This window comes from Rhinopithecus roxellana, chromosome 4, assembly GCF_007565055.1.
Source record: "Rhinopithecus roxellana isolate Shanxi Qingling chromosome 4, ASM756505v1, whole genome shotgun sequence".
NCBI classification, from domain to species: Eukaryota; Metazoa; Chordata; class Mammalia; order Primates; family Cercopithecidae; genus Rhinopithecus; species Rhinopithecus roxellana.
In genome coordinates, this window is record NC_044552.1 from 169,909,671 (window position 1) to 169,934,213 (window position 24,543).

The 24,543-nt window shown below is 36.6% G+C and overlaps 1 protein-coding gene across 1 annotated transcript in view; it reads right to left on the reverse strand.

Moving 5' to 3' along the window:
* The window catches only part of SERINC1 (serine incorporator 1), a 29,467-nt gene extending 19,154 nt beyond the window's left edge, over window positions 1-10,313 (reverse strand). The window contains exon 1 of the mRNA XM_010375417.2: window positions 10,109-10,313. Within this exon, the coding sequence (XP_010373719.1) occupies window positions 10,109-10,147 (39 nt within the window). The 5' untranslated portion in view covers window positions 10,148-10,313. The remainder of the gene's footprint in view (window positions 1-10,108) is intronic.
* Window positions 10,314-24,543: the final 14,230 nt, after the last annotated feature.

A 24,543-nucleotide genomic window follows, 5' to 3' on the forward strand; every position in this document is an offset into this window, starting at 1 on the left:
AACAAACAAAAAACAACAACAAAAATACCCCACAAAAAACCTACAAAAATGCAACTACAACTAACTCTTCAAGGTCACTTGATAAAAAGTCAATATACACAAATCAATCATGTTTCTACATATTAGTAACAACTGAAAACAAAAAGAAAATAGTTATAAATCTAACAAAACAGAGAAAAGATCTCAAATAATGAAAACTACAAAACATTGGTGAAAGAAATCAAAGACCTAAATGAATGGCAAAATACACAGAGTTCATGGATTGGAAGACAATTATTTTCAAGATACCAAGTCTTTCCAAACTTATCTACAGATTCAGTCTAATTCCAATCACAATCCCAATATCAGATTTATAGAAATAAACTAGCTGAAAAGGCAAAAACACTAGAATAGCTCAAACAAGTCTGAAAAAAGAGCAAAGTTAAAAGACACACTACCTGATTTCAAGACTAGCATTAAAGTGACAGTAATTAGAGTGATACAGGGAAAAGGGTGGACACACTAAGCAGAACACAATGAAGTTCAGAAACAGACTGATGCAAATATGATCAAAGGATTTTTGACAAAGATACCAAAGCAATTCACTATAGAAAGGATACTTTTTAATAAATGGTGTTGAAATAACTGGATATTCATATATTTTTTTAAAAAGTTAACCTTAAGCCATAATCAAACCATATACGAAAATTAAGATTTCCTGGATACCATATAAAAAACAGGACTCACAATAGAAAAACAAATGAATTGGGCTTCATTAAAATACAGAACTTTTGCTCTTTAAAACACACTGCCGAGAATGAAAAAGCAAGCTATAAACTTGAAAATATTTGCAAGTGAGGTATGTGATAAATCATTGGCATCCAGAATATAAAAGGAACTCTAAAAACTCAGTAATAAGAAAACATACAACTCAATTAAAAAATGGGCAAAATATTTAAACAGATACTTTAATCAAAGGCATATAGACAGCAAATAAGCAAAGAAAAAGTGCTCAATATCATTATTAGGGAAATGTACATTAAAATCAGAGATACTACTACATGCATATTAGAACGGCTAAAATGAAATAAAGTGATGATACCAACTACTGACAAGAATGCAGAGTGACTAGAACTCTCTTACTTTGGTGGTGAGAATGAAAAATGGTACAACCATTTTTGGAAACCAGTTTGTTTCTTATTTTTAAGTCAAACATGCACTTACTGTATGAATAAGCAAATCCACACTCAGATATTTATTCAAGTGAAATAAGACCTTATAATCACACACAAAAAAAACCTTTATGGGAATGCTTATAGCTACTTCATTTGTAATCATCAAAACCTAGAAAGGCTCCTCAAACGGTGAATGGATCAATTGTGGTATATCCAAACAAAAACAATACTAACAATAAAAACATATGGAGAATGAAACTCAGATGAATTATGTGCTAAGCAATAAGAAGCCAGACTCAAAAACTATATATTGTAGGATTCCATTTATATGACACTCTAGAAAGGCAAAATTCTAAAGACAGAAAATAGGGGTTGCCAAGGATAGGACAGCGCAATTTTTTAGGATGATTAATGTTCCAAAATGGTTACACGACTAGATGCACTTGTCAAAACTCGTGGAACTGTGTATTACAGAGTAAATTCTACTGTATATAAATTATACTTTAACTAAAAAAAGTCCTTAAAATAGAGAATACTCTAAATAAATGAATTAAAGGATATTCACAGATCTAATATAAGAAAAATTCCTCAGATGGAAAAATAATCTGTGAATCAAAAGAGCACACTACTTTTTGAGAAGAGGAAAAAAGTGATAAAAGATTTAAACTCAGACTTATCTGGTTATTTAATTTCTAAGATAAAGAAAAACTCTTCAGCTACTCAGGCAGAAGAAACAAATCACCTATGCATGTACAGAGTTGTTTTGGGAGGGTATGGAAACCAAGCTGATAAAAGACAGAATACAATACAGAAATAACTACAAAGTTCTGAAGGAAATTCGTATACTATATTATACCAGTCCAAAATGTCTCTCAAGAATTTAGCAGACACTTTCAAAAACCAAAGATTCTGGCACCCATAAATCCTTTTTGAAAATTCTACTGATGACAAAATGTGGTCAATTAGGAGATGACATTAAAATAAAACATTAGAGCAAAGCAACGGTAAGCCAAGGACTGGTAGAGAGCTTTGCATCCACTTAAGTTTAGAGCACTGGTTCTCAAACTGTAACAACTACCAGAATTACCTGGAGGGCTTATTAAAACATAGAATGTCCTCAGTCAACATTTCTATGGTACAACATAATGGCGACATAAAAATGATAGTACAAAGTGCTTCTGGTTAAAGATGGCAGACTGAATATGTTAATTTACCTACGTTCCCTGTAGAAATCCCAATCAAATAAAAAATAAAGGTTTGAGTTTTTTTTTTTTTTCTTTAAAAAATGAGGAATAAGGCCGGGCGCGGTGGCTCAAGCCTGTAATCCCAGCACTTTGGGAGGCCGAGGTGGGCGGATCACGAGGTCAGTAGATCGAGACCATCCTGGCGAACCCGGTGAAACCCCGTCTCTACTAAAAAATACAAAAAACTAGCCGAGCGAGGTGGCGGGCGCCTGTAGTCCCAGCTACTCCGGAGGCTGAGGCAGGAGAATGGCGTGAACCCGGGAGGCGGAGCTTGCAGTGAGCTGAGATCCGGCCACTGCACTCCAGCCTGGGCGTGAGAGCAAGACTCCGTCTCAAAAAAAAAAAAAAAAAAAAAAAAAAAAAAAAAAAAAAAAAAAAAAAAATTGAGGAATAAAATGTAAAAGTCAAAAAGAACTAGAACAAATCTGGAAAGTAGAAAGTACAAGGTAGTAACAGCCTTAACAGAGAAAGCTGAATTCTAAGTTATCAAAGGAAAAAGTTAACAAGCAACACAATTCATTCGGCAGAATACCCAAATAGTTCAGGAACTGGTGGCACCAGAAGTCTCTGTAAGTGGTACTAAAGGTAGAGTAAAAATAGATGATTGGTTGAATGTCTTTTCAAAGAGTAGTTAAGACTCCCAGATTTCATTCCATTTCTTGCACTAACCAACTGAAAAGGATAAAACATGAGGTTTGACAGGGGAACACCAAGAAGAGTTGACAAAAGGGGTTCCATGCTAAAAATATAAAATTAAATCAAATTTTATGTACTGAATGTGAAGAACCTCATCATTCTTTCCCTCACTTGCCTTCCAGAATGCAGGTATATTGCTCAGGTTAGAGACTGGAAATGTACCCTGGATCTATCAATAGCCCTAGATACATATCTGCATCAGGCTTCCACAATAAACTGGTTCAGCCAGATCACTTCACTGTAGTCACAGCTGACAAGTCCTACACCAAGCTCTTGAGTGTCCCACTCCTAAATATGAACAAATAGCTACTGACCACTGAATACTGAGGAAAACACTAAGATCAATGAAAGTGGGTGGAGTGGATAGGAGAAACTTGAAAAGAAATTATATGCAAACATAAAAGCATAAAAAAATCTAGTATTTCTAATATACTTACAAAGTGTATTAATATATAGTACAGGGTACATCATAAAGATAAAAATAAAGATTTTTTTAAAAAGAGAGAAAGACTGCTTCCATGAAACAAACACAGGATGCTATAAAAATGGAACAGAGGCCAGGAACGGTGGCTCACACCTGTAATCCCAGCACTTTGGGAGGCTGAGCCTGGCAGATCACTTGAGGTCAGGAATTCAAGACCAGCCTGGCCAACATGGTGAAACAGTCTCTACTAAAAATACAAAAATTACCGAGGCATGGTGGTGCGTGCCTGTAGTCCCAGTTACTCAGAAGGCTGAGGCTTAAGCATTGCTTGAACTTGGGAAGTAGAAGTTTCAGTGAGCCAAGATCACGCCACTGTGCTCCATCCTGGGCGACAAAGCAAGACTACATGAAACAGAGAACAAAACAAACCTCTGGTAATTAAAAATGTTATAGCAGAGGTTTTTGTTGTTGTTTTTTGAGACAGTCTCACTCTGTTGCCCAGGCTGGAGTGCAGCCTTTAGTAGAGTGCAGTGGCATGATTACAGCTCACTGCAGCCTCAACCTCCCTGGGTTTAGGTGATCTCCCCACCTCAGCCTCCACAGAAGCTGGGATCACAGATGTGCTGGGTGTAGCTGGGACCACAAGCACACACCCCCACGCCTGGTTAATTTTTTTGTATTTTTTTGTAGAGACAGGGTTTTGCCATGTTGCCAAGGCTGGTCTCCAACTCCTGAGCTCAACTGATCTGCCTACCTTGGCCTCCCAAAGTGCTAAGATTATAGGCATGAGCACACCGCCCCTATAGCAGAGGTTTAAAAATTCAACAGAAGTCCAGTCAGTCAATAAAAAAATGTAAAAAACAAAATTCAATGGAAGTTCTGAAAACAATCAAGGAAATTTCTCAGAAAGCAGTGCAAAAAGCCAATGAGATGGAAAGCAGAAAGGAAGAAACATAGACTTTCAGTCCAGGAAGCACATTATCTGAATAACAGAAAAACAATGTAGAAAATACAGGTAAGAAAATTAAATAACTCAAGAAATGTAATTAACTGGTGGAGAAGAGAAGGATGGAGAGGTCATACAGAAAAAGTTTCTAAAATGACTTCAGAATACCCAGCAACAACACTGCAAGTCTACAAAGGAGCATCAAAATTCTGACGGAAAATGACTTTCAATCTAGAATTCTATGACCAAAGTGTACCTCCTATGTGCTTCTGTCAAGGAGCACTATACCAAAACATGGTCATCAACCAAAAGAAAACAAGCAATGAAGAAAAAAAGGGTTTCAACCTAAGAGAGAGGAAATGTACATCCTCATTTGAGGATAAAGTGAGATCCAGGATGAAAACAGTGACTAGAGCAGGTCAGATGATTCTGGGAGAGATAACCTCCAAGGTTCGATCAATCATGACATGTATCTGAACTTACTCAGAGATGCATACAGCTGGGGAAAAGTCTGAGGTCAAATAATTTACACACACTGAAAATAGGCTGGGCGCGGTGGTTCACACCTATAATCCCAGCACTTTGGGAGCCCAAGGCAGGTGGATCACTTGAGGCCAGGAGTTATGAGACCAGCCTGGCCAACATGGCAAAATCCCATCTCTACTAAAACACAAAAATTAGCTGGGTGTGGTGGCATATGCCTGTAATCCCAGCTACTCAAGAGGCTCAGGCAAGCGAATCCCTTGAACCTGGAAGGCCAAAGTCGCAGTGAGCTGAAATTGCACCACTGCACTCCAGCCTGGGCAACGGAGCAAGATTCTGTCAAAAAAAGAAAAGAAAAGAAAAGAAAGTAAACCAATGAACACAAAATTTTGTGCATGAAAGGAAAAGTCGTTGTGTATTTGTTACAAGGCTGACCTATGAAGAGCATTACACAAATAAAGAACTAATATTTAAGTGCTTACTATAGCTTTACAGATATAAACTTATATAAATAGTCACAATAATGTTCATTTACCACAATTATTTAGTATTATGGAAAGCTATGGGGACATCAATGAGTGTATGTGATTTTGGTGGAGGCAGGGATGAGGGCCAGTTGAAATCAAGGGATGATTGCTAAATCTTCGTCTTCCATAATTAGAAGACAGTGTCTAAAACAAACAAATAAAATCAAGAATACACTATATGTATGTTAATTAGAAATGTGGCAATAAATACCAAAAGAAATACTGTCTCCAAGGGGTGGAAATGGGAGTGGTACTATTTTTCTTAAGCACACAGAGAAATATGTACATACAGAATTATGAATTAAAAAATTTAAAAATCATACAATTAATTAAACCTGGGAACTAGGGGAATGGGTGAATATTGATTTGCTCCACTTTTCAGAGAAGTGAATCTAAAATTAAAATGTCCTTAAAAATTTACTCCAACTTCAATGTTTTATACAATGTTTTTCTTAAACTTAAAACAGGCTTTTTAACCATGGTATTATTGATATTTTGGGCTGAATAATTATTTGTTGTTGGGGGCTATCCTATACATTGTAGATTTAGCAGCATCCCTGTCCTCTACCAACTAACTAGATGCTAGTGGCACCCCTCACCCCAGGTTGTGACAATGAAAAATGTCTGCAGATATTGCCAAATGCCCACTGGGGAGCAAAACTGTGTCCAGTTGAGAATCACTGCTATAGAAACACCTCCTTAAAAGAATCTCTTTAGGAAACTCTTTTGACAAATGTTAACATTCAAGAATTACTTTTTTTCTTTTGTTAAATTCAAGAAAAATTAATTTCAATGCTTTGCTTAAAAATGTTTAAAATGCTGCTATTCGGCCGGGCGCGGTGGCTCAAGCCTGTAATCCCAGCACTTTGGGAGGCCGAGGCGGGCGGATCACGAGGTCAGGAGATCGAGACCATCCTGGCTAACACGGTGAAACCCCGTCTCTACTAAAAATACAAAAAATTAGCCGGGCGTGGTGGTGCGCGCCTGTAGTCCCAGCTACTTGGAGGCTGAGGCAGGAGAATGGCGTGAACCTGGGAGGCGGAGCTTGCAGTGAGCCAAGATCGCGCCACTGCACTCCAACCTGGGTAACACAGCGAGACTCCGTCTCAAAAAAAAAAAATAAATAAATAAATAAATAAAAAATAAAATAAAATAAAATGCTGCTATTCCTAAGAATGTACTTTTGTCTATTCATCCACCCATGCGCATACAAATACACAATGCACCCATGCGCATACAAATACACAATGCACCCATGCGCATACAAATACACAATGCACCCATGCGCATACAAATACACAATGCACCCATGCGCATACAAATACACAATGCACCCATGCGCATACAAATACACAATGCACCCATGCGCATACAAATACACAATGCACCCATGCGCATACAAATACACAATGCACCCATGCGTATACAAATACACAATGCACCCATGCGTATACAAATACACAATGCACCCATGCGTATACAAATACACAATGCACCCATGCGTATACAAATACACAATGCACCCATGCGTATACAAATACACAATGCACCCATGCGTATACAAATACACAATGCACCCATGCGTATACAAATACACAATGCACCCATGCATTGTGAGAGAAGGAAGATTTTGGGGGGACATTTTTATTTAACTTCTACTCTGCATTGCTTGACTATTCATAGCAACTATAAATTATTTCTATAAAACAAGTCACTGTATTAACAAAAATTTAGGAGAGGTTGGCAAAAAATACGCACTTAGTAATCACTAGTTCTTAACGACTTAACTACATTAAATATCTTGATAGGTATTGTGTATAAGGTTCAGTCATTCAAAAAAAAAATCAATTCTGTCTACTCACTAATATCAATGTTGAGACTGGGATGGGGAAAAGCATGTTAAGTAGGTATTAGTGACTGGTAATGTCGTAGTTATAGGATTAGTTGGTATGATGTTTATAATGTTTGAAGTAATTACCAACAGAAAAAAGAAACAACCACGCATGAATAAAAAATTATACTGCCATGAACCAAGGATTATAATCAATCTAATTCTAGGCCTCTTAGCTGCAAACAAAAAGTGAACAATTTAACACTCCAATTTCTGCTCAGTGCTATTACACATAATTTATCTCTTTTTAGTTTAGCCATTTTCTACAATTAATTTACAAATAAGGAAAAAACTTACTAAATTTGATTAAGCCTGCAGAAACTTGTACTAACAACGAATGAGGCTGGTTTGTTTTTAATTCTGGCTTACCTGATCTAATTTAATGATTTGAACGTTACTTTTTTTTTTTGGTCTGTTTTTTGTTTTGTTTCGTTTTGGACACAGAGTCTCACACTGTTGCCCAGGCTGCAGAGAAGCGGCGCCATCTTGGCTCACTGCAGCCTCTGCCTACTGGGCTTAAGCATTCTCCTGCCTCAGCCGCCGAGTAGCTGGGATTACAATTGTGCGCCACCACAACCGGCTAATTTTTGTTTTGTTTTGTTTTGTTTTCTGAGACGGAGTCTTGCTCTGTTGCCCAGGCTGGAGTGCAGTGGCATGACCTCGGCTCCCTGCAACCTCTGTCTCCCGGTTCAAGCAATTCTCCTGCCTCAGCCTCCCAAGTAGCTGGGACTACAGGCATGTGCCACCACGCCCAGCTAATTTTTATGTATTTTTAGTAGAGACGGGGTTTCACCATATTGACCAGACTAGTCTCCAACTCCGGACATCAAGTGATCCATCCACCTCATCCTCCCAAAGTGCTGGGATTTCAGACGTGAGCCACCGCAGCAGGCCCTGAATGTTACTTTTGAAAAGTTGAATAAATTTTAATTTCATCAAAACCTCTAAGTAAATGAGCACATTAACTGTTAAGAATGTAGAAGAGATGGTTCCCTTCAATGACTATTGGCCTGCACTAAAATCAAACAATTAATGAATAGAGACAGAGGCACAAGAAGAAAAGGGAAAAAGATCACTGAAACTGCAATCAATAAAATAAATTCCAAACCGGGCACAGTAGCACCTGCCTGTAGTCCCAGCTACCCGAGAGGCTGAGGTACTAAGACTTGAGCCCAGGAGTTGCAGGCTACAGTTCACTACGACTATTCCCTGCACTTCAGCCTGGCCAACACACTGAGATCCCCGTCTCTAAAAAACTGCCTCACTGCCGCTACCTTTTTAATTTACTTCGTTATTAACACAGAAACTAAAAGGTAGTGTCAATTTTATCACGGACATTCTTCTAATCAATAAAGGTGGCGATCTATATTGTAAAACGGAAAACATGCATCTCATCTTTTAAATCTCCATTATATACAAAAAAAAACTACAGCATGCCCACTTCATAACTGGGCAAGATACGACATTACAAATTAAACTGCGTTAACATCTTCCAATAACAAAACGATGAAAACAATCTTACATGATAATCAATTATCAGCTTTCAAAACTGTTTATTACACTAAATATGCCTTTGTATGAAAGTCAATAAACTCTCTAATATCTTGAGATAAAATATTCCAAGTTTCCGTGCAAGAAGAAATATCATGTAATCAAGAGAAGAGACTAGCTGGAGTAATAATCTCCACATCATTATTTGATTAAAATTCAACATTTTCAGTTCAAGACATGAAAACCTTTTTGAAAAGAGTATATATAACGGAATTATTTAGGAAGTCAGCAAAGCCATTGTTAGAAACAGAATTAACAAATTCCAGACTAAAGAAAAGTGATTTGAATCCAAATACCTCGCCTAAAATTCCAAATATCTTTTATTAACTGCACTGCCAATGTTTTGCCTACTATTTTGGAGGGGGCAGAGATTATTTTAAATAAACTGAAATAAATTTGTGCCATATGGACCAAAGTCTTGCCACTATACTGAAAATAGTTTTACTCTAACAACCCTTTAATGAAAATGCAATGTACAGAGAACTAAGCATGAAATTTCAGATGACACACGCATGCCTTGTGCCTAATGACAATTTTGTCTTTAGGCACAAAACATGTGCGTGTCATCTGAAATTTCAATTTTAAGTTGAAATTTGAAATTGACACTTCAAACAGTCATGGCAGAGCTATGACTACTTGTTTCAAAAACAATATTACTACATTAACATTACTGCCAGGCGATCCCAAATGACGACAAGCACTTTTTAATCATAATCTGCGCCACAGAACAAAGAGGGCGACATGAATCCAGGAACGACAGTGCGGCAGTCTGAGGTCGCCGGGAAAGAGATGACAACAGAGTGGGTACCCCACAGAAGGAAAGGAGCAAAGACCTTTGTAGACATGGCTTAGGCAGATACAAACAAAACCATGAAAAGGGGCCTGAAAGAATGGGAGACAGCGCTCACGAAGCAGGGGTGGGGGAGGGGTACTATTCTAGTTCTCTTCCTCAATTTGGGTCATCTTCCCATCGCCACTACACCTTACGGCCAGTGATCAGTTCTTCGCAAGACCCAAAGCTCTGAAGCGAACTCTGAGTGACGAGAAGAGACGAGAAGAAAACGGGGACAGCGAGGGCACTCCCTGTTGGGTGGGGCACCACATTCCCGCCGGGCTCACCCAGCCCCGGCTCGGGTCGCCTTCTCTTTAGTCTCTCACACTAGCACCCCAGAGGCCGCAAAAAGCACCTTACCCAGCTCGCCATGGAGCACAGCCCCAGGACGCTCCCCATCTCCACAACGTCACAAGAGCAGCGGATACAGACAAGATGGAGACAGCGCCTTTCTCGCCTTTCCGAGATTATTTACTATTTGCGAGACACTTCCGGCACAGAGCTCAACCCGCCCCTCAGCCTCGCGTCACTTCCTTCCAGGCCAGGGTGGGATAAGAGGCGGAGCCGGCAGCGCTGAGATTGCGCGTGCGCGTCACTAGATGGCCTGGCTGTCCTCTTTCCTGGAAAATTTCCCAAGGACTGCTGGCTGGAAACTTACGGCTAGTGCCGATCTGACCGTAGTTTGCCAAATTAAGAAAACGGTGTGAGCAAAACCAATCTTTACCTACCATTAACTTGAATTTGGGCATTAGTAGAGAACAGAGCTGAGGTGGTGGTTGACGTTTTGCCCTCCATGTGAGGAACCTCTCTGCTTTTTAGGGGATTGCTTCCTCTTTCTTAGTGTTTGTCCTTCCTAACTCCACTTATTTCCCATTTTTCCCACTGTTGCATCCTGTTTTGCGCTTATGTTCACAACATATTCCTGCAACCCGCTGCCTAGAACAAGTTTTATTGGGATATTTATATTCATCTATGTGCTTCAGTTTCTCTGTATCATTTCTGTTTGCTATTGACTTATATTTTAATTTCTTGTGCTGTTAAGATGTTACAAGAAATTTGCACATTAAAATTATTTTTAATTAGTTAGATAAGACATACTAATTATCAAACTCAAGCATTGGTTTGGAATGTCATGAGCTGTTGAGGCATGTGGAACCCTTGCATATTAGGTGATGATGCACATCTGCAGGGAATGCATTCCTATAAAAGTTCCAGTTTTTTTTTTAGAGTTATTGGTTCTTGAAAATATTCTGGGAAACAGCTCAAACTTGAAATAGTCATTCCCATAACTAATAATAAGAAAGTGATGTAAAATCTACAAAAATGGTATGGGTTGAGGTGGGGTAAACACCTAAGAATCTGGAAGAATGTCAGAATCCCTACTCCTGATTATTGTAACCACTAAGGGACAATCTTGCCTTATTCTTCTTTACCCTATCAGTGGTTTTGTAGACCACTCTTAAAGTATTATAATAGAGCATCCATAAGGTTTAAAGAATTGTGGAAATGCCTGTAATCCCAGAACTTTGAGAGGCCAAGGCAGGCGGGTCACAAGGTCAGGAGTTCAAGACCAGCCTGGCCAGCATGGTGAAACCCCATCTCTACTAAAACTACAAAAAATTAGCCGGGCATCGTGGCACGCGCATGTGATTCCATCTACTCGGGAGGCGAGGCAGGAGAATTGCTTGAACCCGGGAGGCAGAGGTTGCAGTGAGCCGAGATTGGTCCACTGCACTCCAGCCTGGGCCACAGAGTGAGACTCTGTCTCAAAAAAAAAAAAAAAAAGGTGTGGAAATGGAAATTACAAACCTAACAATATTTTTAATTATGCTAAACTTAAAGTAATATGTTATTTATGGGAGAAAAGAATCCTATTATCTCAAGTCCTTAAACTTTCCAAAGTATCACAGAAGGAGACAAAAAACACTTATATGCAAGTAACTTTAAGGTCGTAAAGAATATGTTGATTAGACAAATGGAGAATGAGTCTTTTAAAATTTAAATTAGCGCAGGTTCTTGTCTCTTGCTACATTCAATAGGGTTTCTGAGATATTCGTAAGTTCTTGCACTATTCAATAGAGTTTTTTCACCTGAGATATCCAGAGTTAAATACAAAAGTCCTTGTTAATCTTTCTGGAATGTAACACTTGGCCTTGAAATACGTTTAAAAAAATTTACTTTTTAACCTGTAGGCTATGTGGAGTGGAATTTGCTCACTTAAGTTGTTATATATACAACATTAATTAGACACGACAGTATATAAATTATAAACTGTTTTATTCGTTAGAAAAGTCTTCGACATCAGTCTTGTTTTACTCTTTGCCAACTATGAAAGAAAATTGAAATGATGACTTTTTCAAATATCAACCCAAACACAGCTCAAAGCATAGTTTTCTCAACGTATACCAGCTATTAGTAGGAGCACCCATTTCTCCAGGCGACTTCCTGTAGCACACATATAACATACAATGCCAAAATACAAATTAGTCTAAGTACATTAGTAAAAAACATTCTATCTAGCCGAGCATGGTGGCTCACACCTGTAATCTCAGCACGTTGGGAGGCCGAGGCAGGCAGATCACCTGAGGTCAGGAGTTCCAGACCAGCCTAGCCAATATGGCGAAAACCTGTTCCTACTAAAAATATAAAATTGGCAAGGCATGGTGGCACACCTCTGTAATCCCAACTACTTGGGAGACTGAGGCTGGAGAATCGCTTGAACCCAGGAGGCAGAGGTTGCAGTGAGCTGAGATCATGCCACTGCATTCCGGCCTAGGCGACAAGAGCAAAACTCTGTCTCAAAACAAACAAACAAAAAAAGCCATGCTATCTAATAACTCAGTTCTCTGACTTGATTAAGGGCTAGTATGCCAAAAAAAAAAAAAAAATTGGAATACTGATTTTTTTTGAGAATGTTACTAAGTAGACATGCTGGAAAAAGTTTTCAGATAAGCTTGGATAGTACTGCCTGTTATATTCTCTTGTGACTGATGTTGCATATTAGCATGTTGAATTCCTTCACTCCTAATGTTTTCTAAACTTGACCTTAAAAAATCTTTTTTTTCTGATGAAATGTATTAATATGCATTGTAGTTATTCTGTGAAATATAGTTTAAGAAATACTGATGGAGGGAAGGATGGACTTCATAGCCTTCTGGTAGCCTTCCTAGAATATCTTTTCTCATGATTAAACTTTTGTTCCATATGTGGCATCAGAGAGCTGAAGGTTATGTTCTCTGTCAAGAATCAGAGCATGAATGCTCTGTGTTGTCAATTAAGGACAAGACATAAACTTTAACATTCAAATAAATGGTATGTAAAATTAATAGTCACTTAAGGAAATTCAGGAGAAAGACCAAAATACTTGTCAGAATAGACATGCACAGAAATGGGCTGGGAGAACTATGGAGTACTATAGTCAGGCTTAAGGTTTTCTTTAGAAGATAGTCCAGGTTCATTCTCACATATGGGTAAATAAAGAATCTCCCAGATAAACTATAGTTGTGATTATTGTACCCTGAGAAAAATGTAAAGCAGGATTACCAAGCTTATCCTAGTCATAGTAAAAATTTCAATAATGGGTTCACAAAAATCAATATTAACCAATGTAATTTCAGAATGATTTAGGTACAAAATTTAGGTTTATGTAAGTTACTCTCAAATATAGATTTGTCAGTTATCAGTCATTTCGGTTTGTTGTGTTATTGTTTTGAGACGTAGGCTTGCTCTATTGCCCAGGCTGGAGTTCAGTGGCCTGATCTCGGCTCACTGCAACCTCCACCTCCCAAGTTCAAACGATTCTCCTGCAACCTCTGTCTGGAGTGCAGTGGCCTGATCTCAGCTCACTGCAGCCTCAGCCTCCTGACTAGCTGGGATTTCAGGCACGTGCCAAAACGCCTGGCGCATTCAATTTTTGAGAGAATACTAAAAATAATAATTTTATTTTCAGAATTCACCAGCATGGTAATAAAACCACATCTTCAGCATAAAGGAAAATAAATGTCTATAACCTTTCACCACCTCTTGTAATTCCTATTGAAATCCATAAGGTTATGCTGGGTGCAGTGATTCACATCTTAATTCCAACACTCTGGAGACTGAGGCAGGAGGATAGCTTGATCACAGGAGTTAGAGACCAACCTAGGCAACATAGTGAGACTTCATCTCTATAAAAGTTAAAATAGGCCAGGCAGTCGTGGCTCACGCCTGTAATCCCAGCACTTTGGGAGCCCGAGATGGGTGGATCACCTGAGGTCAAGAGTTTGAGACTAGCCTGACCAACATGGTGAAACCCCATCTCTACTAAAAATACAAAAACTAGCTGGATGTGGTGGCTTGCGCCTGTAGTCCCAGCTACTCAGGAGACTGAGACAGGAGAATCGCTGGAACCTGGGAGGCAGAGGTTGCAGTAAGCCGAGATCGCGCCACCCCACTCCAGCCTCGGTAACAGAGTGAGACTCTGTCTCAGAAAAATAAAATAAAAAAAAAGTAAAAGTAAATAATCCATAAGGATATGGTTTAGAATCCTGTATATCACATTTAAAAATTCCCAGTGTAACCTAGAATCAGTGTGTCTCCATCAAGGTTGACTAAAATTAGACTCATCTTTGGTCCCATAATCCTTCCTGCCTTTACACAAATCTCTGTATAAACTTTAATTTTTATCCTAATAAATGATCTATATCTCTGAAATATTGTGAGAGTGTAACAGATTTTAAGGAAAAATAATCAGGTCATATTTTTCTGGAAATTAGAAATTATACTGCTTAGTTCTCTTGTCCTTAGTATATCAACAGTAAATGTAATGAGGACTGAAACATCTTGGCCCCCCACAATAGTTAAATGATGAATAAAATTTGTGCATAGTTTGTTATATAATCCAAGGAGAACAAAAATATAAAAAGTATTTTATGGCTTTCATCCTAAATTACTTATATCTTAAATGTAAACATGTTTAAGTATTTCACTAGATATTCTGAAAGGGTAAGCCAAAAATAGATTAGGACACAGTAACCCATAGGGGTCAGTATAAACTTAGAATTGGAAGAGACCATATTCTGATTAAAGACATGCTTTTATTTGTTAAGACAGACATTGAGACTTTTGGAAAATAACTCAGAAACTAAGATATAGTGTCAAATGTATGAAAACTCTCTTCAGTTATGGTCTTAATGTTAAAATAGCAAGTGAACAATACTCTTTCCACACTGATTTTCTTCTTTTGCTGAAATCTAAGTCTGTAATTCCATAACAAGCAGATATGTTTATGCCAGTGAAATAGATGTCTACAAAAATATGTTTATTTCAGTCAGAACATACATAAATTCAGGAAAAAAGGAAATATTCACTGTGTAAATAATAAAGTGAATAGCGAATTCAAATATGTGTCTGATATTTAATGTACTGTTTTATAATCATTGAGAAGGGAGTGACTTCTTGAAAAATTGTTAATGGCATTTCTAAAACATTTCACTTCTCAAGGGCAGATGTATTGACCTTGATAAAATATAATGAAAGTATATACTGAAGAAATTCTTTACATTCATTCACCCAAAACGTTATTTATTGTGCTACAGAAAGAAATCAACTACTTCTATTTGGCACTCATCAGATTTTTGAGTTCTTATTAAATATGTTATTAAGGCAACGTCTAAATCAGCACCTTCCAATAGAAATGAAATGTGAATCACATTTGTAATTTAAAATTTTTTGTAGCTGTGTTAAAAGAAACAGATGAAATTAATTTTAAAGATGCATTTAATTACACTCAGTATATCCAAAATATTTCAGCAACATTAATATAAAAATTACTAATGAGATGTTGTACATTATTTTTCATACTAAGTCTTCAGAATCTGGTTGTGTTATATAATTAAGAGCACATCTCCATTTGGACCAGCACATTTCAAATGTCCAATAGTCCCTATATTGGACAATGCAGGTCTATAAGCTGAAGGAGAAAGTTGAGGCAATTATCCAGGTGATACAAGCTAAACAAGCAAGCAATCATATTTTTCTTCGTATAAGTTATTTAGATATTTGAGATAAAGTGGTTTTAAGGCTGTGCATTTGCTTTAGGTATTGAACCTAAATTGATTTCTTCTATAAAAATCAAATAGGAGAGATTTATAAGAAGGATAAATGTCATATTCTGATAATCATTTAGGCTATCAAAGTACTATACTATATGTATGAAATTTGCCAGATTTGACTTTATTTTCCAGTAATCCAAATACTCCATGATGTTGTTTTAGCCAATTTATCCTGATTTCTTTTTTATTCACCCAAGTTTCTATGGCCTTAGCTGCTTTCTTTTCTCCAGAATTAATTGTAAGAATAGTATGATATACAGAGACCCTGACATTTTAAGTGGCCTGATCTCAAGTGACTTCAGACAGTGATTTTTTATTCTTACCCAATTCTCTACACCTCACTCCACTGACTGTATTGTCCATTACTGCATATAACACTTGGCAAATTCATACCTAAAGCTCTTTCCGCTGAATGATCAAGAACTTCGGGTACTTTTTCCTTACAGTTTTTACCCCGTTGAAGATTTGCTTTAACTTCAAAAGCGATTACAACAAAGTATGGACACTCCTTCAGGGCCAACCTGGTAAGTCACTGGTAAGGTCTTAATTTCTCCATAAAGCTTCCTAATATTTTCTGGTATTAAGGTCTTCATATTCCGTAACCCGCTTTGCATCACCTGCAGAAATCCTAGACTTAGCTGTTTGGTAGCATCTGGCTGTATCATTTGTTGTATTATTTTTCCCAGGCTCTCATTCAGAGTCCTGTTATAGCGAAGGCTGGCTTCCACTAGTTTCCATTCTTGCTCATGGGTCTGTCCCTTTTCTCCAGAAAAGTCCTATCTTTTTAAAGATGTAATGTCAGATGAAGCTTATGTATGAACCAACCACAGGCCATTTTTTTTATCGACATCTCCTGAAGGAAATTTTCTGCCTCAGTTGGCCTGACTGACTTGTATTTTGCAGCAGAATCCAGTCTTTCTGGGAATCATCCAGTTTTTAAAATCATCTCAGTGGTTGTGGAGCTGAGAGCAGAATTCTCTCTACCTATTTTCTCTGCCATGGAGACAGCACTCCCAGCATCATTTATACAAATGCTATGCACATTTCCACTACTCAGCAATACTCATCCAGCAGTTTAGATGCCATGGGAGGGTACTCCATAGTTCAATTCTATGGTATGCTTTGATATGGGCATGGCTGGACACTGCACATTGTTCAGTAATTCCAAATGGTAGTCTTTAGTAAGAGAAAAAACATAATTAGAGTCACTTAACATAATATGTGGCAGGGAGAATTGTGCTTTAAGAAATAGCTTTCACATACAAATGGAGTCCAAAATAATGAACTTTCCCATTGGATCTTTATACGAATACACCCATAGATTAGATGCCAATAGGAGAAAGTGTTTTAGAGACATGCTTAAAGTCTGGAGTAAGAAAAAAAAAAACAAAAAACAAAAACAACAACAACAAAAAAACAAAAAACTCCTGCAGCTAGCTCAGGGTCTGCCCAAACAGCCATCCAGTTTTGTACTTGAAACCCAGGGCCCTGGTGGCATAGACACTGGAGGGAATCTCCTGGTCAGTGGGTTGTGAAGACCATGAGAAAAGCATAGTATCTGGGCTGGAATGCACCATTCTTCGTCACTTTATCTGAAATATCTAAAATACAAAGAAAAATGTGATTGCTTTCTTGTTTAGCTTGTATCACCTGGATAATTTTCTCAACTTTCTCCTTCAGCTTATAGACCTGCATTGTCCAATATAGGGACTATTGGACATTTGAAACGTGCTGGTCCAAGTGGAGATGTGCTCTTAATTATATAACAAAACCAGATTCTGAAAACTTAGTATGAAAAATAATGTAAAACATCCCATTAAATAATGCTTCACGTACCTTTTTCTATTCAAGTTATTTACTTAATCCAAAGGGAATAAACTTTTTGAAAATGTAGTAATAGTGATCCTAGAAAAACGTCATGTTCTATTTATATGCCTAGAGTATTTACTCCATTTCTATCTCTTCCCTTTGATCTGTTTGATGGCTATGCCTTATATTTCTAAGAATTTTTTTCAAACAATTTTTAGTGGGTTGTAGTGTTCATCTCCATTTCTTACGGTACAGATATTTTTCTGTTAAATGTAAAGGTTACTCTCTAAAGCTTAGTAGGTGCACTATCATTTTCACAGTGATTAAAAATCCACATCGTTACTAATCATAGATGTGCATGTGTGTTGATTGTAAAGTGATATTGTACATATCACAAAATCTGACATATAAAAATAATCTTTTGATGTTCTTTTAAAAGAACTTAATATAGAAATATCATAAAATGAAGTTAAATTGAGTAAATCTTAAGATATCATTTAGTCAAACTCCTTGCATCAAATCAAGCCCATGATTATGTAAGTGTATAGAAAAGCCCACAAAAAATTTAAAAAAGCTTTTCAGTGGAAAACCTGACAGACACCTTATCCAAAAGATCAAAGTTTTAACATCACCAGTAATAGAACAAATAGGTTTCATGTGTCTTCTGATGTAATACACTGAGGAGTGAGCACTATCACTCCTGAGACATTTTTGCCAAAAACCTATAAACGGGAATAAACATGAAGAAACGTAGACAAACCCAAATTAAAGGACGTTATGCAACATAAATGGCTTGTACTTTTCAAAATATCTAGGTCATGAAAGAAAAGGACTAAGAAACTGTCCAGATTAAAGTAGACCAGAGACTTGACAACTAAATGCCACATGTAATCATGGATTAGATACTGGAGCAGAAATAACAATGATAATAAATAATAACTGTTATTGCTGTAAAGAACATTATTTAGACAATTAGCAAAGTTTGAATGGGGCTTGTGAATTACAAAGCAGTATCATATCAAAACTGATTTTCTATTTTTGATTGTTATAATGTGGTTATGTAGAAAAGTGTTGTATTTTCGGAAATGTACATTGAAGTATATAGGAGTAAATAGGATCATGTTGGAAATTTATTCTCAAATGGTTTACAAAACATGTTTTGTATGTGTGTACATACACATACACTGTTTTGTATGTGTGTACATACACACACATTGTGTAAACAAGATAAAATTTTAATATTTGGTGAATAGCGGTGAAAGATATATAGAAAATTTTTGTATAGTATTTGCAACTTTTCTGAAGTCTGAAATTAGTTCAATTTTTTTTTAATATTGCTTTGGCTTCCTATTTTACCTGTAGTTAACTGTGTCAAAAATATGCTAATTTTATTACCAACACCCAGGGTTTTTGTAATCTCGCAATATTGAAATCAAGAGACATCACAGAACACTAGTAGCAAAGGTAAGTTTAATTTTATTCCAGCTTGTGCACAAGGGAGCTAGCACTGAGAAAGAAAAAAGGAGTTGGCTATTGCCTGAGGGTAGTGTGTGGGTTAATTTTATAGACTCTTTTCATAGGGAAAGGTTATATTAGGGCATATATAGGACAGTTTTTTCTAGTGCTTGCACAGGAGCTCAACATGCTTCTCCGTACATTGCATGTAACATTAGCATTTAAAATCTCCACCCTTGGGTATGAATTATTTTAGCATTAAAATGAGGAGGAGGTAACTTTAGGTTTTTTTTTTTTTTCAGACGGAGTCTTTCTCTGTCACCCAGGCTGGAGTGGAGTGGTGTAATCTTGGCTTACTGCAACCTCCACTTCCCGGGTTCAAGCGATTCTCCTGCCTCACCCTCCTGAGTAGCTGGGATTATAGACGTGCGCCACCACACCTGGCTAATTTTTGTATTTTTAGTAGAGACAGGGTTTCACCAAGTTGGTCAGGCTGGTCTCGAACTCCTGACCTCATGATCTGCCTGCCTCGGTCTCCCAACATGCTGGGATTACAGGCGTGAGCCACTACGCCAGGCCACTTTAGGTTGGATTTTAAGTCCAACTGCACATGCAAGGCTCTGGGGAAATCCCTAGTCCCCTGAAATGGGAGCTTGCTGTTAATAGTTTCTTGGATCTCTTGTCACTGATTGGCTGAAAGTTAAATAAGCTAGTGCTTGAATGAGGGGCTTTATCATTTCCTTTAGACCATCTTAAAGTAGGGAATCAACTAGCCTGCTTGTCTTAATCATATACATTTATTTAAAATTATCTTAATAAACCAGAGCCTGGAGACTATTTTTTAAAAGAATTATTTGTTGAAGTATTAAATTTTTAGTAAGTTATCTCTTTTTTGTGTGTAGCTTCCTCACTTTTAATTTTAAACCGGACAAAAAGTTTCAGTATACAACATAAAGAACATTTGTCGAAAATTTGATGGAAGTAATTTAAACAACTATAAATACATTAATTTATATCAATTTTTGATTATGGGAGAGTAATAATCCTTAATTACAAGTTGAAACATCCCCTGAATACATTAGAATGAATGCTACTGAAAAGAGAAATAATTTTTACAATTATCTGCCACATATCATAATGCCTCAGACAAATTTTGTGTATGCATATAGAAGATGAAAAATTCTTTCCTAATACACTCCTAGGTTTTCTGCTTAGAGTCCTCTAAATTAAATTGACAAAAGGCAGCAAAATAAGGGGGAAAAAAACCCAAAAGTTTATTAACACATGCATTGTGCATGTAACATATACCCAGAGATGAGTAACTCAAAGATTTGGTTAGAACTTGGACTTACATAGGACTTCAGCAAAGAAACAATTTTTAGAAAAATGACAAGTGTCTCTAGGAGTGGCAAATTGTGGGAAGGCAAGTATATGGGAAACTAGGTAAATAAAGGCTAGTTAGCAAAGTTTGTTATATACATTCCTCTGATTCTCTCTACAGGCCGTAAGGGTCTAAAGCTGTCTCTGGTAATTAAGTTTTGTCCTTCCTTGTAGAAAGCGGGGGACAACTTTGTAAATTTATGTCCTGCTTTTAGACGACAGAAGGGGAACAGAGAACTTTTCTTGTATCATCTTCTCATTTGCCTTTAGCTGAAAGTAATCCTTGTGCCAAAGTGGAAAGTTTGCTGTGGCATATTCTGACACCCTACCATAGCTAGGATAGAACACATCTGTGCACAAAGGTCTTTGAGGGCAGAGGCCAGATTAATTTGTAGAGTTTTACTGCCATCACCTGGCCTAGTGCTTGACATGGAGAAGGGGCTTGGTAAACAATTGAATGAATTAATGCATTTGCTTGTGCCTTGCATATTTTCCACACAACACTCTTGCCGTAAATAAACAAAAAAAAAAAAAAAAAACACTCTTGCAGTAAATATACTCATATACTTTTAAATACTATTCTAAGGTCAAAAACACCTTTATCAAATATCTAAAAGCTAATGTGAAGAAAATTACATGAACACCAACCAAATTGTATAAAATAATTTCATATGCTTGGTTTATGTACTTGTTTTGAAAAGTGGAATTTTGCCTTAGAAATCAGAGACCACTTTACATCTTAACTGAGAATCATTTTCATTAACTCTTGGAACAGGAGCAATCGCAAGGAATAAATATAACTTAATTTTTGGAAGATGTATTCTGTGAAGAACGGATACAGTAAGAGAAGTTATTTATTCTTATAAAAAGAAGAATCCTGAAATAAAAAGGGGCAGTCCCAAAGTGAAGGGATCATTTTAAGTAGGTTTGCTACTTTCCTTATCAGAAATTCACAGCACACATTACTTTTTTAAGACTTTGACAAATACTGCCATAAATAAAATCATTCAATATTGTTTAATCCAATGTTTCTGAAATGTATATGATCTCAAACCCTGAAACAAAACAACATATCACATCCCATGGATCATCATTTAGGAAAACACTATTAATGTGTTAAAGCAAACTAAATATGGCCTGAGAAGGACTCTGTACTTCTGTATTTGAGTCCTTGTGGATGAACTGCAACCTAACTTAATAGGTAGACAAGATTGAAAACCTAACTTAGGAGTATGCGCCAGAAACAATAGATGAGTCTTGGCCAATCCTAGCAGCTGAACTTCAACCACTCATACACTGCCTAGTGTTCAAACTGTCTTCAAATAAGGCAAATGCTGAGCTGTAATCAATCTAGTTGTTTCTGTACCTCACTTCCAATTTCTGTACCTCACTTCCCTTTTTTTGGCCTATAAATCTTCTTCCACCATGTGGCTGCTCTAGAGTCTCTGAATCTGCGGTGATTCTGGAGGCTGCCTGATTTGTGAATCGTGCATTGCTCAATTAAACTCCTTTAAATTTAATTCAGCTGAAGTTTTTTTTTTAAACAAAAATATTCTTTTTTTTTTTTTTTTTTTTTTGCTGGAATGTTCTAGCTAGGTGGTCTATATTTTTGCTGAGAATAAAATGAGACAAAATGGAAAAACTGAATTAATCTATTACATGAGATATAAATAAGATGCCTAAGTATTTGTACATTGAAATTATTTCCCAAAGGAAAATTAAAATCTCACTGAAAATGGAAGAGCTAATCATCTATAAAGTATTTATTTTGAAGGTTTAGGTTAAAATATTAGAATAAACTAAGGTATCAAAGTAGCATCATTCTTTTGGTAAAAGATAGACGTATCAGCGGTAAAAACAGCATTAAATTTTCTGGAATAATTAGGCCTCAAGATAACATCAGTCGTGTGTGACTGGAATACAGAAATCAGGATCTAAGGGAAGTACACATGGCAAACAAAAAATCACATTTACTTACAAAGGAGAGTGGTTAGCACATTTTCAATTTGAAGCTAGAAGAGAGTAGAATCTAGTAAGGATGGCTAGTTTAATAGCAGAGCCATCAAAGGCAGTGTTAAAGCAGAAGATGGAAGTTCGGGCTAATGCCTTGAAGGATGGTGGCAGAAATCATTAGCAGTCGAGTGCCTAAGGATTGAATGTTGCATCTGTTGAAGTCTTTATCATGAGTTAGCAATGACTATGCTTTGGTAGCATGGTTGGATTCACTGTAACTTTTGGATTATTGCTCTACATCTTGCCTTTTATCTTTTTGCATGGAAGTAATTGTCACCAAAAATTGTCTCTCTTCTATTTTTTTCCCCAAATTTGCAACATATGTCTTTTCTTAGGAGAAATTTCTGGTGCCAAATGATTGTTTCTTTCTAGAAATAACATATTCATAGACACATACACAAATGTGGCTAATTCATCACATAATATACCCATGTAACAAATCTCCACATTACCCTCCCGACTCTAAAATAAAAATAAAAACAAATGTAGCTGATAAATTGAATAGCCAAACTTAAAAATAAACTTTTTAAAATCCATCACTGTCCCTATTAAAGAAGCCAGCTTCTTTCTGCAGAAATTGAAAAAGTCTTGAGTCTAGTTTCATCATTTCTGATTGTTTCCGAAAACAAAATGTCCTCCAGTCATTTTATTCCTCCTAAACCAGTCTCAATTCAATTATTGTTATCTGTCTTTCAGAGTAATAAGTATGGCATTTAAAAATATTATGCAATTATTTGTTCTCTTGGTTTCTTTTTTGAGGATTCCAGCCATAGTTGCTTGATCCACCTTCATCTTCTGTATTTATTATTTCATGTGTAATGCATTTTAAGCTTATTTCTGTTGTACTTTTTCATTTTTAAGTTTCATCCTCTATGTTCCAATAGTATCTCACTTCCATTAGGTTCCTTCTAATTTCATTTCTCATATTAGTTTTTTGTGTGTATTTTTTTTTCTTTTTCTATTTCTTGTTTCTTTTTAGTTTTTCTAATAATGTTGTGTATCTCCTTTTATTGCCTTACCATTTCTTCCTCAATTTCCAACATTTCTGCTTTATGGTATTCTAGTTATAGATAATTGTATTAAGTTTTTAATTTTATGGCAGAGTATTTGATCACAGTTTTAATCTGCACCATGACATTTTTCATGTAATTTTACTTTTGCTTTCTAAAAGTACTGTGTTTTAAAATGTCTTAGTTGAAATACTCTAGATTTGCAGAAAAATTATAATAGTATGAAGAATTCCATCTATCCTTTATCCCAATCCCCCAAATGTTAACCTTTTGCCATATTTACTGTCTATCTGTCTATCTATCTATCTATCTATTTATGTGACTACTATTTTTCTGAATCAATTAAAAATAAGTTGTAGATATGATGCTGTATTTCATGTAACTACATAAATATGTATTTCTTCAAATGTAAAAGCATTTTACTGCATAACCACAATGTACCAAAATCAGAAAATTAATAGATAAACTGCTTCTTTCTATACATTGAGCATATTCACATTTTGCCAATTGTCCCAGTGATATATTTCATAACAAACAAATAAATAAATAGTTTATCTGGTCCAGGGTCCAATGGAGGATTATATGTTGCATTTAGTTGTCATGTCTCTTGATTACCTGGCGATGTAGAACTCATACTCAGTCTTTTCTTTCATGACCTTGTTATATTTTTGAAGAATGAAAGTTAGTTAAATTGTATCATACCTCTTATATTTAGATTCATCTGATGTTTCTTTGTGATTAGATTCAGCTAGTTATGTTCTGAATATTCATGTTTGTGTTCACCCCCAAAATTCACATGTTGAAACCTAATCACCAGTGTGATAGTATTAGAAGGTGGGGCCTTTTGGGAGGTGATGAGGCTGTTAGGGGAGAGCCCTCATGATTGGGATTTATGCTCTTATAAAGGAGACTCCAGAGAGCTAACTAGCTATTCTACCATGTGAAGACACAGCAAGAAGGTGTTGTTTTGTTGTGTTTTGAGACAGGCCCAGCTGTAGCATCAGCTGACTCCATGGGGAAGCTCTGGCACTAGGAT